The sequence below is a fragment of the Diadema antillarum genome, unplaced genomic scaffold, assembly GCF_040938485.1.
Source record: "Diadema antillarum isolate AM-2024a unplaced genomic scaffold, OU_Dant_1.0 seq00000403_RagTag, whole genome shotgun sequence".
Lineage (NCBI taxonomy): Eukaryota > Metazoa > Echinodermata > Echinoidea > Diadematoida > Diadematidae > Diadema > Diadema antillarum.
Window position 1 is genome coordinate 349,913 of NW_027271393.1, and position 14,996 is coordinate 364,908.

At 38.2% G+C, this 14,996-nt stretch overlaps 1 protein-coding gene across 1 annotated transcript; it reads left to right on the forward strand.

Annotated features, from left to right (window-relative positions):
• Positions 1 to 461: 461 nt before the first annotated feature.
• Positions 462 to 1,232, forward strand: LOC139732180 (uncharacterized). The gene has a single exon (XM_071643053.1). It carries the CDS (start codon positions 462 to 464, stop codon positions 1,230 to 1,232), a length of 771 nt encoding a protein of 256 aa, XP_071499154.1.
• Positions 1,233 to 14,996: the final 13,764 nt, after the last annotated feature.

Below are 14,996 nucleotides of genomic sequence, written 5' to 3' on the forward strand. Positions count from 1 at the left end.
CAAAATAACTCAAAATATAAGGGCAATCTGTATAAAATATTATTGTTTTCAATTATCTCTTTTATATCTATTGTTTTATGCCTTTGTCACATAAATGAATCATTAGGTGGTCAACATAGGAAGACGTGTTTTTGAGGAGCTCCCAAGTGACACTCGGTATATGCGGATTCAGTTTTGCCTGTTGTGAGTTTTTTACATCAAATGACGGCGTTTTTGACTGAGAATCTAGTTATCTGATTGACATCTGCATTAAGTGCTTCTACTTCGCGTATCGTACGGTTATTTCACTCATTTTCGCTGTTTTGGGAAGATATTTTGCTTGAGACTTTTCAAACAAAACTTACCTGGTGCGTATGCCACGCATCCTTCCTGCGTACTCTTCCATCACTACCTCATCGCGCATAGCAACCATCCCTTTATTTCGCGCTTAGTGTTAGGAGCTTTTGTGACATCATCAAAAGATGCCTCCGAAGAAGAAATCTGCTGAGGAAGTGGATCTCAGCGCGTTGAGGGATGAAGTAGCAAATCTCTCACGTATTCTTAACGGCAAATTTTCTCAACTGGAGAAAGCGGTCTCGGATGTGAAGGAGGGCCAGCAGGGCATTTTGAACTCTATCACTTTTCTCGATGCCAAATTCGAGGAGATGAAAAAGATCACCGAGCGACTGGAGGGAGAAAATCACGAGCTCAAACAAAAAAATCAGCAGCTGGAGAAAAGAGTGGACGATCTGACACACCAAATTAAAGACCTCGACCAGTACCACCGTCGGGTCAACCTTGAAATTGCCGGCGTGCCAGAAGAAAAGGGTGAAAACCCTGAAAAGATCGTCTTAAAGATCGCTCAGAAGATCACCGAAGATGTGAGCGCTGGCGACATCGACATTGCTCATCGAATAGGAAAAGAGGATGATCAGCGGGGGCCACGGCCGATTATCGTGAGATTCACCAACCGACGCTCGCGAAACATGATCTACGACGGCCGAAGAAAGCTACAGCACTTCACCACGAAAGATCTCGGGCTCCGCAGCAACTCTAAGGGCAACGGAAGGATCTATGTCAACGAAAACCTTGTTGCGTCCACCAGGGAGCTGCTGAAGGAAACAAACAGAGCAAGGAGGCTGGCCGGATACAAATACCTGTGGACCCACAACGGGCGAATCTACGTGAAGAAAAACGACGGAGGCGCCATCAGTGTCATCAACAGGAAAGAGGACTTGTCAAAGCTACAGTAAATATACGTATTACCTTTGTTTGTTTTCTACCACTATGATCCTTCCTCTAAATGCTGGATAACAATATTTTTCCTTTTAATCTCTTAACAGATGATGACTTTGTTACTTTATTTCAAAAAGACCAAAATGTACCTGCTAGAAACACCAAGTTTGATAGGACTGCAACTAGAATCTTAGCTGACAATCTAGATGAACTTAACATTGAGTTTAACAGCCACGATGAAGCGTGTCAACTTGCTCAATCGCCATACTTTACAGAAGCTACCCTTAGAGAATATTTACGAACGCTAGAACGAGCTGAATTATTTTGTTTCCATTTGAATATAAGAAGTGCTAATCGAAACTTTGAAAAGCTTCGCTTATTTCTTGATAATATTGATTTGCCCATGTTGCCTATCATAGGCCTCTCTGAAACGTGGTCTGCTGAAACTCCAGCGTCAGGTCCAATTAATGTTCTTGCTGGTTATGATATTGTCATTAACAACAGATCAAATAGACCAGGTGGTGGAGTAGCTATATATGTTCCCCGAATATATAATTACGCTATAAAGGAAGAACTGAAATATATGAATGATGTAATAGAATCATTATTTATTGAAATTTCTGTCTGTAAGGGCAAAAACATTCTGCTTGGAGTTATATACAGACCTCCTCAATCTAATTATGATGATTTTATGAATATTATGAACGATATTTGTCGAAACGGTGCATTCCACAATAAGGATTGCATCATCATGGGTGATTTCAATATAAATCTTTTGTCAAGCAGTAATGCTGCCTGTGATAACTTCCTTGATAACATTTTACAAGCCTCATTTCTGCCTCTTATTTCTAAACCAACAAGAATTACTGGTCATTCTGCTACTCTTATTGATAACATTTTTGCGAACCTAAAACCTTTTCCAAAATCTGGCATAGTGGTGAGCGATATATCAGACCATTTTATGATATTTTGTCACCTTGATATTGGACCAAGGAGTCATAGTACAATTCGAAGGCATGTATTTCGTCGTAAATTCACCCCTGAAAATATCGCTCTCGTTCAAGAAAAACTTCAATCTGTGGACTGGTCAACTGTGTATGACGCAAATGAAAATATTGACCAAGCATATGATAACTTTCTTTATCTTTTGAATAATTGCCTAGATGCATGCATTCCCTTAAGGAAATGTCGTACACAGGATTACAAACGAATCCCCAAGCAACCATGGGTTTCCAAAACACTCTTACGCTCAATAAATCGCAAGAGTACTTTATATGTTAATTTTATCAAAAACCGTGACGAAACCTCTCGAATGAAATATATTTCGTACAAAAATATTCTTACCAATACACTCAGATTAGCTAAAAAACAATATTTTGCGGACCAATTGAGTCAATTCAAATGTGATATCAAGCACACTTGGAAAGTAATAAATACCGTTTTGAATAGAGGGAAGGCTGTAAATCCCATTTCTAAAGTTCAAGTTGATAATACTATCATTGAGGACAAGTCTGAAATTGCCGAGATTTTTAACTCATACTTTTCAAAGATAGGTTCAAATTTAGCACAAACTATTACTCCAAGTGATAAATCATTTTACGAATTTCTTTCCTCACCAAACGACCACTCAATTTTTTTCAAACCAATTGACAGGCAAGAATTAATCAAAATTGTACTTCAGCTCAAAGCAAACAAAGCCCCTGGCTATGATGACATTGGCAATGTCCTTATCAAACACATTATACATTGTATAGCAGATCCTTTATTGTTTTTATATAACCTTTCATTACAATCTGGTCAAGTACCATCTAAAATGAAACTCGCAAAGGTGACTCCAATATTTAAGAAAGGAGACAAATTATGTATCAGCAACTATCGCCCAATATCTTTGTTAACTTCGTTATCAAAAATCTTAGAGAAAATTGTTCATTCAAGGACAACTACCTTCCTTGAATCTCACAACATCATATCTGACTCCCAATTTGGCTTTAGAGAAAAACATAACACAACTCATGCCATTCTAAGTTTAATAAATACCATATCAGCTTCAATCGAAAAATCCTGTCATACTATCGGTTTGTTCTTAGATTTTTCTAAAGCATTCGATACTATAAATCACGACATTCTGTTATACAAACTTGCGCACTATGGTATTAGAGGTAAGGCTCTGGAATGGTTCGAAAGTTATCTTTCTGGAAGAAAGCAATTTGTTACCATTGATGGATATAATTCGTCTACGGTACCAATCACGTGTGGAGTTCCCCAAGGAAGCCTTCTTGGTCCACTGCTATTCTCTATTTATGTAAATGATATTCGATGTTCTTCGAGTGTTCTCTCTTTTATCCTTTTTGCTGATGATTCAAACGTATTCTATACTCACAGTGATCCTAATAAGTTAGTAGAAGTTTTAAATGTAGAACTTGCACATGTAACAAATTGGATAAAAGCAAATAAATTATCTTTAAATAAACAAAAAACCAATTACATGTTATTCAGTAACTCTGTTAAACAACTTCCTGACCAAGTGATATTTGATAATTCTGTTATTAAAGAAGTCAAGACTACAAAATTTCTCGGTATTACAATTGACAATAAGCTAACTTGGAATTGTCATATTGATAATATTTGTAAGATAGTTTCAAGAAATATTGGTATCATTAATCACGTTAAACGGATTCTCCCCAAGTCAGTGCTTCTTATGTTATATTCAACTCTTATTCTTCCTTACCTTAATTATGGCGTAATGGCATGGGGAAATGCAATACAAACTAAAATGGACAGGGTGCTCCTCTTGCAGAAAAGAGCGATGCGTTTGATATGCAATACCGCTTATAGATCACACACTGATGTTTTGTTTAAAGAAAACCGTATTCTTAAGATTACTGATTTATATCGTCTTCAGCTGGGTTGTTTTATGTACAATGTAGAAATTAACGCTACTCCTGCTGTATTTAAGGAAATGTTTCGAAAAAATAATGTTATACATAATTACTCAACAAGGTATGCGAATGATTATCATCTTCCTAAAAATAGAACCAGTTTTGCTAACAGAAATTTTATGTTTACTGGTCCTAAGCTTTGGAATTCCTTTGATCGTTCACTAAAACAAGCTCAGAGCTTGAATAGCTTTAAGTATAAGCTCAAAAATGTGTTTCTTGATAAGTATTAATAAACAGTTTTATGGTAATTAAACGTATGTATATTTAAATCAATGTTTTCTAGAAGTACTTCATTAAGTATACTCGGAAGGTCATCTTCTGTTTCATTCATTATTCTAATGGTACACTGTATATAATGTACACTGTAAACACTTTATACATAAACTTATGCTTTGTAACATATACATGACTTGTTTGTATATCCATAGTACGGTTCATGTGCCCTTGTAAATAGTGTATATAATTATGGTGTTTTTGTTATATTTCACTCAGCCTTATCTTTGATATCATTTTGTCTATAATCTGTAGGGGGACTACATTTAACAAGCAGTGCTTCTAAGTAGTCCCCTCCACATTTGTATATGGTGTTATTCTATCTCAGAATATCACTATATCTTGTATATATACATGTAACATACTGTGTATAGTTTTGATATAATGTCCACTATGTGTTATACCCTGTATATTCTATCATATAATGTCCACCATGTGGAATATGAATAAATTTCATTTCATTTCATTTCATTTCATTTCATTTCATTTCATAAATACAAAGGAAATAATAAGAAAAACTTTCCAGGACCATAATTACTTAAAATTTTGCTTCTTCAACAAATTTCAGCCAAGAAACACACATTTCATACACTGTAATGCTGTTAAATGAAATGGGAACAGAAAAAAGATGCAAAATCTGACTGACATGGTTGTCAGTTTATGGTTGCCATGGCAACCAGCAACATCAAATATAGCTAAATTATATATCAAAATGTTTGCAATAAGATTTTAGGAAAAGTCACCAAATTTGGTTGAAATCGGATTAAGGACGAAGGAGTGGCGAAGGAAAATCTGGAAGGGGGGGCACAATGTGCCCCCCCCCCCCTTGGGCTTTATAGGGTTAAGGTAAAGACGGAGTTGTGATGGGTCAAATCTTGGCTTCTCATGCTACCACTTTATGGACAGTATGAGAACTTGAAAAGTTGAAAAAAAATTTAAGTTATAACCATGATAATTAGGGTTACCTAATTCATAGACTTACACCAGAAACCGAAACTGGCCGTGCGTCTGACGTGGGAAAAAAAATTGAAAATGATAATCAAGATATATAATTCAGACCAGCAATCTGTACATCTATCCCTACCAACCATGGGAATAAAAATCATTGAATTAACCTATCTCTAAAAAAATCTTCAGTTCCCATTTTTGCAAATGAAACCCAATGAAACACACACACACACACACACACACACACACACACATACTGGCTGACTTGGGACCCCGGATCCGCCAGGTCATGGGTTGTAGACTTCATCATGCTCTCCACCGACATCCTTCTCTTTTTGTGTGCTTATAACAACTAAATGGTTCTTCTTGTTCCTTGTTGAATCGAAATAATTCCCGATACGATTCACGAACAAATTCTGCTTAATTTGTTCTGCTCCTGTACATCTTTGGCTTCTCTCTTTCCAACATAGAAAATGAAACTTTAATGCAAATGCCCCAGTTACGCAAAAGCTTAAGCTGGTATGACAGAGTTTAAAACAACAACAACAACAACGTGAGCAACTGCTAGCAATAACAAGTAAAAGGTTTGTTCTCTGCATATATTTTCAAGCAAATACTGCATCTATAAGCAACTGTTTTCTGGCAGCAAGCAGTTGCTTGTGCTTGCCGGCAAAAGCTTTTGCTTGCGAACAATTGCTAATTTTATGTCTATGGCTCATTGTCAGTGCAATAATAGTGACCGAATCGCTGCCAACCAGAAGAAGCTGAATACATCTTGTGGGTGGGGGAGCACAGACGCATGATAAACAAGTACGAGGTCGCAGTATGTATCATCCCTGAAAAAACACGAAACATTCCTAGGTATTTCAAAGGGCAATTAAAAAACGGCATGTTATTGGCCGTGAACAGGGTCAGCACCATCTGTAGACACAGAAAGACATCAATGCAGACGAACAATATTATTAGGTCCTACGGATGACCGTCGACTTTCTCCCAACGGTCCACATTTCGCACTTTCGGGAATGACTCATTTATTTTATTTTTTTCTTTTTGTTAGCACGTAGCGGGCAGAAGTACTGGCGACCGCAGCCCACACGAATTGAAAATTCTGTCTTGTTCACAATCACCATTTATTCGAGAGTATATTTACAACTACAACGAGAACTGAGAGTAGGCCTACCCAGTGGTGGAAACAACAGGTGTTTGGGTGTTATCGTAAAATACTCTTGGATGTAAAAAAAAAATTATGTGATGTGTGTGGTGTTACATTAATTGTGCGTGTTTTGAGTACTACATGAAAGCAAAATCCTGAGGTTGTGGAGTTTGCCTTCGTTTCTTTCTGCTAACATATAAACGAAAAAAAATCAAAGAATAAGAAGAAATTGATGGGTAGCTTTATCAGAGTTTAAAGGTACTTTTTACCACTGGGAACAGTGATTTAAAAATGTTCGAGTTGTCACATTTGATGCATATGTACATCCTACCACATAAAAAAATTGCGATGAAGCCTAAAATATAAGGAAATATCGCTATTTCTTAAATAAACCATAACTGTAGACGGTTTAGTCTAGAGCCAACTTTATTATAGCTATTGTTCACATTTTGTATATTCAACAGTACTTAACATTGATTATACTGATTAAGTTTTTTTATACTGGTTATTTCAATCCTTAACTCACATTTTAGAACTATTTTGAAGCACTATAGCTGTGTTTTTGTTTCATCTGCAAGTGGTAGATTTGTGCTGTCTTCTTACTGAGCAAGTCCAAAGTAGCAGCACGGAATGCTATTGCAATGATCGTCCAGCAGTATACGAATTTGCATGCGTCAAAGTCAAACGCCTGTTTTTAATTACAATGTAAAGGTAAAACGAGGTCTGTAGGTAGGCCTACATTGCACTAGAATGCCAAGTACAAAAGGTATTGTTGACCGAGGAAAACTTTGTAGATATGAAGACGGCATGAAAAAGACAATAGAAAATAATCATGTGATTGTCTGCTCCTTGAAGGGGAGGTCTTTGTACTTCCCGCCCACCTCGACCTCGACATCCTGTGGTATAGAGCAGGATCTCTCTTCCCCCCCCCCCCCCCCATTGTCACCCCTGACGTCTCCTATAATGAAGCGAGACTTTTCTTTTCTTTTCCCACTAACAAATAAGTTTAACAGGAACATCGAAGCATTGGCACATACTGTTTACTTTTATCAAACTGATTCTTTTAACGTCGGAATTTTTGTATACATTTTACCTAGGGAATGAACTAACAACAACATCTAAACACAATACATTTTTACACATGGCGTGAAAAAGATAATAGAAATAATTATGTGTGATTGTCTGCCCCTTGGAGGGGAGGTCTTTGTTCTTCCCGCCCACCTCGACCTTGTTATCCCTTGTTGTCTAGAGCAAGATCTTCCCTCCCCATTGTCACCCTAATATTTTTCGAAAGACCTTTCTTTTCTTTTCTTTTCTTTTCCCCACTAACAAATACATTTTGTAGGAAACAGAAGCATTCGTACATACTGTTTACATTTCTCAAACTGATGTTTCTAATTTCAGAATTTCTATGTACACATTTTACCTGCGAATAAGTTACCAACTTTTCTTCAACACAATACATGTTTACAGATGCATGGCATAAGAAAAAGACAATAGAAAATTACTATGTGTTTTTGTCTGCTCCTTGAAGGGGGGGGGAGGGGTAAAGAACAAAACACAAAAAACAAACAAACAAGAAATTACATACGTCAAAATCAAACGTCTGTGTCAATTACAATGTAAAGGTCGAGCGAGGTACGGTGTACTACACTGCCAAATACCGAAGGTATATGGTTGACCGCGGAAAAAGAATAAATCGTTTTTCAGATACTGTATCAAGATGGCACGAAAAAGACCATAGAAACTTATAATGTGTGTCTTTCTGCTCCTTGGATCGAGAGGAGTCTTTGTACTTCCCGCCCACCTCAACCTTGCCATCCGTTGTGCTATGAAGCGGGATCTTCCTTCCCTATTGTCACCCTTGACGTCTCCCATGAAGCGAAACTTCTCTTTTCTTTTCCCCACTTACAAACAAGTTTAACAGGAAACATAAGCATTCACACATACTGTTTACATTTCTCAGACTGATGCTTTGAACGTCGGAATCTTTATTATGCACCTTTATCTCCGAATGAAGTAACAACAACATTTCAGCACAATACATGTTTGTAACCGGCATGGAAAACACAATAGAAAATAATGTTTGTCTACTCCTTGAGGTCTTTGTACTTCCCGTTCACCTCGACCTTGGTATCCGTTACGGTATCGAGTTTTGATCTTTCCTCCCCATTGTCACCCTTGACGTCTCCCATGAAGGATGACACGACATTGGCTGCTGCGACAATTCCTCCAGTCTTATTTTCTCCAAGGACTTGGTTTTAGGGTTAGGGTTGTGATAGGGTTTAGGTTTAGCTTGGTGTGAGGATTAGGATTAGGTTTGGGATAGGGTTTTAGGTTTAGCTTGATGTGAGGAGTAGGATTAGAATTAGGGTCGTGATAGGGTTTTAGGTTTAGCCTGATAGGGGGATTAAGGTTAGGGTTATGTTTGTGGGTAGAGTTTATGTTTGGATCAGTGTGCAGATATTTTATGGGAACAATTGTCTCAGGAGCAAATATCATGGAACCCCCATGAAGGGTGACATTTCTTTTCCCCACTAACTAATATAAGTTTAGTAGGAAACAACATTCGCACATACTGTCAGACTGTTTACATATCTTATCACGATGCTTTTAATTGTCGGAATTCGTATGTATACCTTTATCTCGGAATGAATTAACAAAAACTTCTCAACAAAATACATATTTGCAGATGGCATTGAAAAGACAATAGTAAACAATTATTTCTGCTCCTTGGAGGGGAGGTCTTTGTACTTCCCGCCCACCTCAACCTTGCCATCTGTTGTTGTATAGAGCAGGATCCTCCATCTCTATTGTCACCCTAAACATTTCTCATGAAGCGAGACTTTTTTTTTTCTTTTCCCCACTAACAAATAAGTTTGATAGGAAACACAGAGGTATTGACATTTCCAATCACGATGTCTTTGATGTCAGAATTTTATGTCCACATTTTCCAGGCGAATGAATTACCAACAACCTTTCAACACAGCACGTGTTTACAGATAACATGAAGAAGACAATAGAAAATAAAAATGTGTGATTGTCTGCTCCTTGGAGAGGGAGTCTTTGTATCTTCTCGACCTTCAATCCGTTGTAAGAGCGGGATTCGCCCTCTCTATTCTCGCTCGGCAAGGGCGATCGGAGTCGATCAACCTTGATCGGCAGGTCCAGCTTCCTACACAACAATTTGCATGTAGAAAAAAAAACCCAACAAAACAAACTAACAAAAACATTGTGTAGGGGTTGAGAAGGAAAACAATCGAACAGCAATCGGGTGTTGATCAAGAAGAGGTCGAGGTGATTGTGAAACGCCAAGGGGAAACCATCGTACAAAGATCTAGTTGGGTCGGGACAGATTTTTTTGTTTCTACTGATCAGCTCCCGATCAATACGACTGGTTCCCGTATGTATACCTTTATCTTGAATTGGTATGAATTAACAAAAACTTCTAAACAAAATACATCTTTGCAGATGGCATTAAAAAGACAATAGTTTACTATTATTTCTGCTCCTTGGAGGAGAGGTCTTTGTACTTCCTGCCCACCTCAACCTTGCCATCCGTTGTTGTATAGAGGGAATCTTCCATTCCTATTGTTACCCTTAACATTTCTCATGAAGCGAGACTCTTTTTTTTTTCTTTTCCCCACTTAATTTTGATAGGAAACACAGAAGTATTGACATTTCTTATCACAATGTCTTTGATATCAGAATCTTATGTACACATTTTCTAGGCGAAGGAATTACAAACAACCTTTTAACACAATACATGTTTACAGATGACATGTAAAAGACAATATGAATAAAATGTGTTGTTTGCCTGCTCCTTGGAGGCGAGGTCTTTGTATCTTCCCGCCCACCTCAACCTTCAATCCGTTGTGGTATCTAGAGCGGGATTTGCCCTCTCCATTCTCGCTCGTCAAGGGCGATCGGAGTCGATCAACCTTTGTCGTCAGGCCCAACTTCCTACACAACAATTTTTGACATGTCAAAACAAATTGTGTAGGGGTCGAAAAGGCAAGCAATCGAACAGCGATCGGGTATTGATCGAGTAGAGGTCGAGGTGATTGGGAAACGCCAACGAGAAACGATCGTACAAAGATCTAGTTTGTCGGGATGGATTTTTTTTTTTTTCCTGCGGATCAGTTCCCGATCAACCCGATCTACACTCGACTACGACACGACTGGTTCCCGATTAACTTGATCCAGGTTCGATCTGTTTTGATGAACAACTCGACTGCTTTTGACCACTACTCGACCAAACTCGCTCACTATTAGACTGTTACTCGACAGCACTCGATCACATCCCGGGCATAACTTCATCGCTCATTTCATTTCATATCAGTTATTTTCCATATCCAAATAATAACAAAATGATTACAAAATGACAATGACGATTTGTACAAGAGTGTGAAGTAGCATATTGGTGCATATCATAGTATGGTACAATGAAGCAAATCCAAATACGTACAATGAATAAATATCAAGCAATATACAAGGTGAGTCAAAAAAGTTTACACTTACTTTTCAAAACCAGCCATGAACAAAAGGTTTATCATACATTTCTGAAAGTGTTTTATCCCGAATCATTCAGTATCACTTTTGTATGGTATGTGTTCACGCTTAGATAAACAGGAAACATTGTTTAAGAGAGTGCAAAAATCAACTTGTGCTAAAGTATAGTAATGCTCATGTGATGTTTTGATAAAACAATTGGAATCTTGGTGTTTTTAGTTCGGTCTTTGCAGATCCAAATGACAGTCCTAGACAAGATTAATCATGCCACACAAACATATCAAAATACACACATAGTCGCACTCAGTCAATCACACACACAAACACACACACACACACACACACACACACACACACACACACACACACACACAGAACTGATCTTCAACTTCTTGGACGTCCTTTGATGAAGTCGTGGCTCGTTTCTGTTCTGCGGTACTTACTAAAGTTTTTATACACAGTTGGCCAAGATGTACACCTGACGTCTGTTAAACATCGCTGAAAGCATTTTAAAAGACGTCTCTCACATTGCCTTGAGATCAGGCACTTTATCACCAAGAAAGATTGCTGAATACACTGAGGACGCCCCATGTCTGCCCTCTTCAGTGCTTATGTGATGCCTGCCAAGACAGGCAAGCCTTTGAAGCACAAGCTTTTACATAAGAACAGAAGCCTATTAAAAGTTACCATTCTTCGTGAATAATTTGCCCTATTCAGTGCGTATGTGATGCCTGGTAAGAATTTCACATTTAATATGAAAATGCTATACCTGTATGCTACCTGCCAAGTTTGGTGAAAATCGGTCGTGGGGTTTTCGAGACAATGAATAATTATGTAAAATGTTTACGCACGACGCACGACGCACGACGCACGACGCACGACGCACGACGCATGACGGGCGCCGGACGATCGAAGAGTGATGGCAATAGCTCACTTGATTCTTCGGCTCAGGTAAGCTAAAAAATAGTTGCATACGTAAGTTTAAGTAAACGAATGGGCACTCCGATTCAGAAGAAATAAGAGGAAGAGGTCCAAGTAAAGCAATGGGACAAGATGACGCGCGCGCGCGCACACACACACACACACACACACACACACAGACATGGGCACAGATACAGAAACATCCATGCAAACCCGAGCAAATAAAATAAAGCAGTACAAAAGGGTCATGTGACGAGACAACCGACGTGCTTCAGCATGTTGTTACAGATCATCTACTACAATATAAGCCTCATAAGAGAAATGTAGGCAATCACTGGACTTGAAAGTAAGGTCGTCCGTTGTATTCGCTATTTCAGCAACGGTTGAATATGTTCCTTTAAACCTGAAATCTAAATATATGCCAAGACTTAATGAATTTCTCATTTCAACCGAGCAGTTTCACATGTCGGGTCCACCATAGCCTTCAGCACAGCCGCACCTAGGTTCCTACCCCTCCCCTCCTGTTCTACAGACGCAGACTGTTATGAGACCACAAAAATTTCTAGATATCTCTCAAAGACCATTACTCGGTGATCTTCAAGGTCTTTCGTGGTTCCCAATGATCTCTCAGTGAAATGCTTTTATGATCAGAATGGTATTCATCATATTCTGACCGTCACTTTGTGGTTTGTGAGGGAAGCTGACTACAAGTGAATACTCGGTGGTATCTCAACAAGCGCTCAAGCCTCTCACCAGTCTTTCAATGATCTCTCAACATGTTATTCCTCATCAAACGCAACAATTTGGAAGAATTATTGTCTGCCCTATAGTGGTAGTAATAATAATGAGAGGGAGATCATCTACAGAGCGGTGAAAAAGCGAGAAAAGTCAGTGAAATTGCTTAGAAATCATTTTGGAGACCGTGCTCTACGATACAGAGGGGCTAATAAGAGATCGGGAAGAATTTTTGGTCCCTGTATCAGTCCTCAAGGATCTTATAGAACGTATCAACATGAATTTTTTTTTCGGGGGGTCTTGGAGATTGTTAAAATATTTTGCCAATATAGTTTTCGTCCTCCTGGAAAGGGGTCCTATAGGGGTCTAATCTTTCATCAGCCGTCCTATAATTATCTCCCCACCTCATCTTTATATTTGCCGGTGGTTAAAGTTCATGTGCGACTTCCATGGTGTTGAGCAACTTGACTTGTACTCGCCTTATTGGGCGTGAAGTTACAACGGTTATGAATATAAGACTTGTCCCCTCTTACCGATCCCGACATAATTATATAACACTCTTTTCAAACGCCTACAAAAAGAAATAGATAAATAAAAAAGACAAAATGTAAATGTATGCTGCTGTTCCTTTGTGAGGAATGCTACAGCTCATACTCTTTCTAATCAATATACCCCCCCCCCCCCTGTTTGTGTTAAATTTTGAGCAGGCTACACGCGGGTTTGCTACTCCAGAATTTATCTGCTGCCGACGAAATAAAGGATGATATAACCAGGAAGACATGGAATTTCATACAAAGGGGAAACGTTGGCGCTGCAAAAGTGGAAGCACTTGAAATAAGAGATAAAAATATACCTGTACGTGGAAAGAGCCTGATTTATTTGGTCACGTACTAGTAATGTTGCACAGTGGTGAGCTGTCGCCTTTATTGCACACCGCGATCAACTTAATCACGAGGAGCCTTTCATACTCGAATGTTTGCTTTTTGTTTTGGGAGATATACAGTAGTTAACCTTATTCGCCTCTCTGTGACTTAATTGTCAGTATAATAGACAATAAAGGATGCCCACTGTGTGGCCTGCAGAAAAAGAAAAGAGGGGATAAAAAGGAAAGTGACCCGAGACACTGTCAACCTCAGACAGGAATGTCGGGACGAGGCATTAAACCCGTCCACTTGTTTTGCATAAAATGCGGTGTACATTCAAAAGTTCTTGCAACAAAATACACCTGCAATCATTTTGTTGTCCTTTAAAGAGGGAATCTACCCCAAAGTATATAAACTCTAAAGGTAAGAGAAAAAAATCCAGAACATTCCAGAAACGACAAAAATCGGATGAAAAATTATAATAAGGAAGATATGACATTTTGAAATTTCACATTTCTTCGGAAAATATTTCTTGACCAGTCCTTATGAATATTCAAGTAAGCAAGTTAATGATGTCATGCCCTCATAATTTTTCGTGTACGTTATATATGAAATTCGGGGAAAAATGTTATCTTTAGCTAATACATATACAGGTAAAAGCATATTCCAATACCAAAATATATAGAGTTAACATTAATGTTGTTGTTTTTTTTTTCATTTTGGATGGTTTCACGGCAAGTATTATATCTATACAGCAGAAATATGAGATTTTTCTTATTTCAATATTTGAAATCAGTATGAGAAATTGTGAGAACATAAGAACTTGCTGAGTTGAATATTCATAACGACTGGTCAAGAAGCGCTTTCCGAAAAATTTTGATATGTCAAAATGTCATAACTTTCTTGTTTCTTATCCGCTTTTGATCATATTTGCACTGTTCTGCAGGAAATATTGTTCTCTTTTTCAATGAAATTAAGAAAATTTTAGAGTGGATTTCTTCTTTAATACTGAGCACTGTATACTCACCCATCAATAATCATCGTCTTCGTCATCATCGTCGTCGTCGTCGTCATGGTCGTCACCCCATTATCATCTCCCCAATAGTCACGGTTTCAGAGCCCGTCCATTGATCTAATAGAGGTTTTTTTTTTTCAACAGATCCTGGCTGAATTTTATCTAAATGACTAATCACCCATGGTCACATACAAGCTGTATCAGATGGATAACAAGATAAAAACAAGTTACACTTATTACAATGTTTATTACCAACATGAATGCATGTATCCATTGCTCTGGCTTTCTTTATATCTTAAATGCTTGCTCGTCTGATACTTATGCTGGCGTTCTGTCATATTGTATTGTGAGGAGAACGATGCACAATAATATTCATTATTATTTTGAGATTTCTGCTCGTTGATCATTCTGGGGGGGGGGGG

What these genes read in the sequence shown, in the direction of transcription:
- LOC139732180 (XM_071643053.1), top strand. Translation starts at nt 462, where the DNA reads ATGCCTCCGAAGAAGAAATCTGCTGAGGAAGTGGATCTCAGCGCGTTG.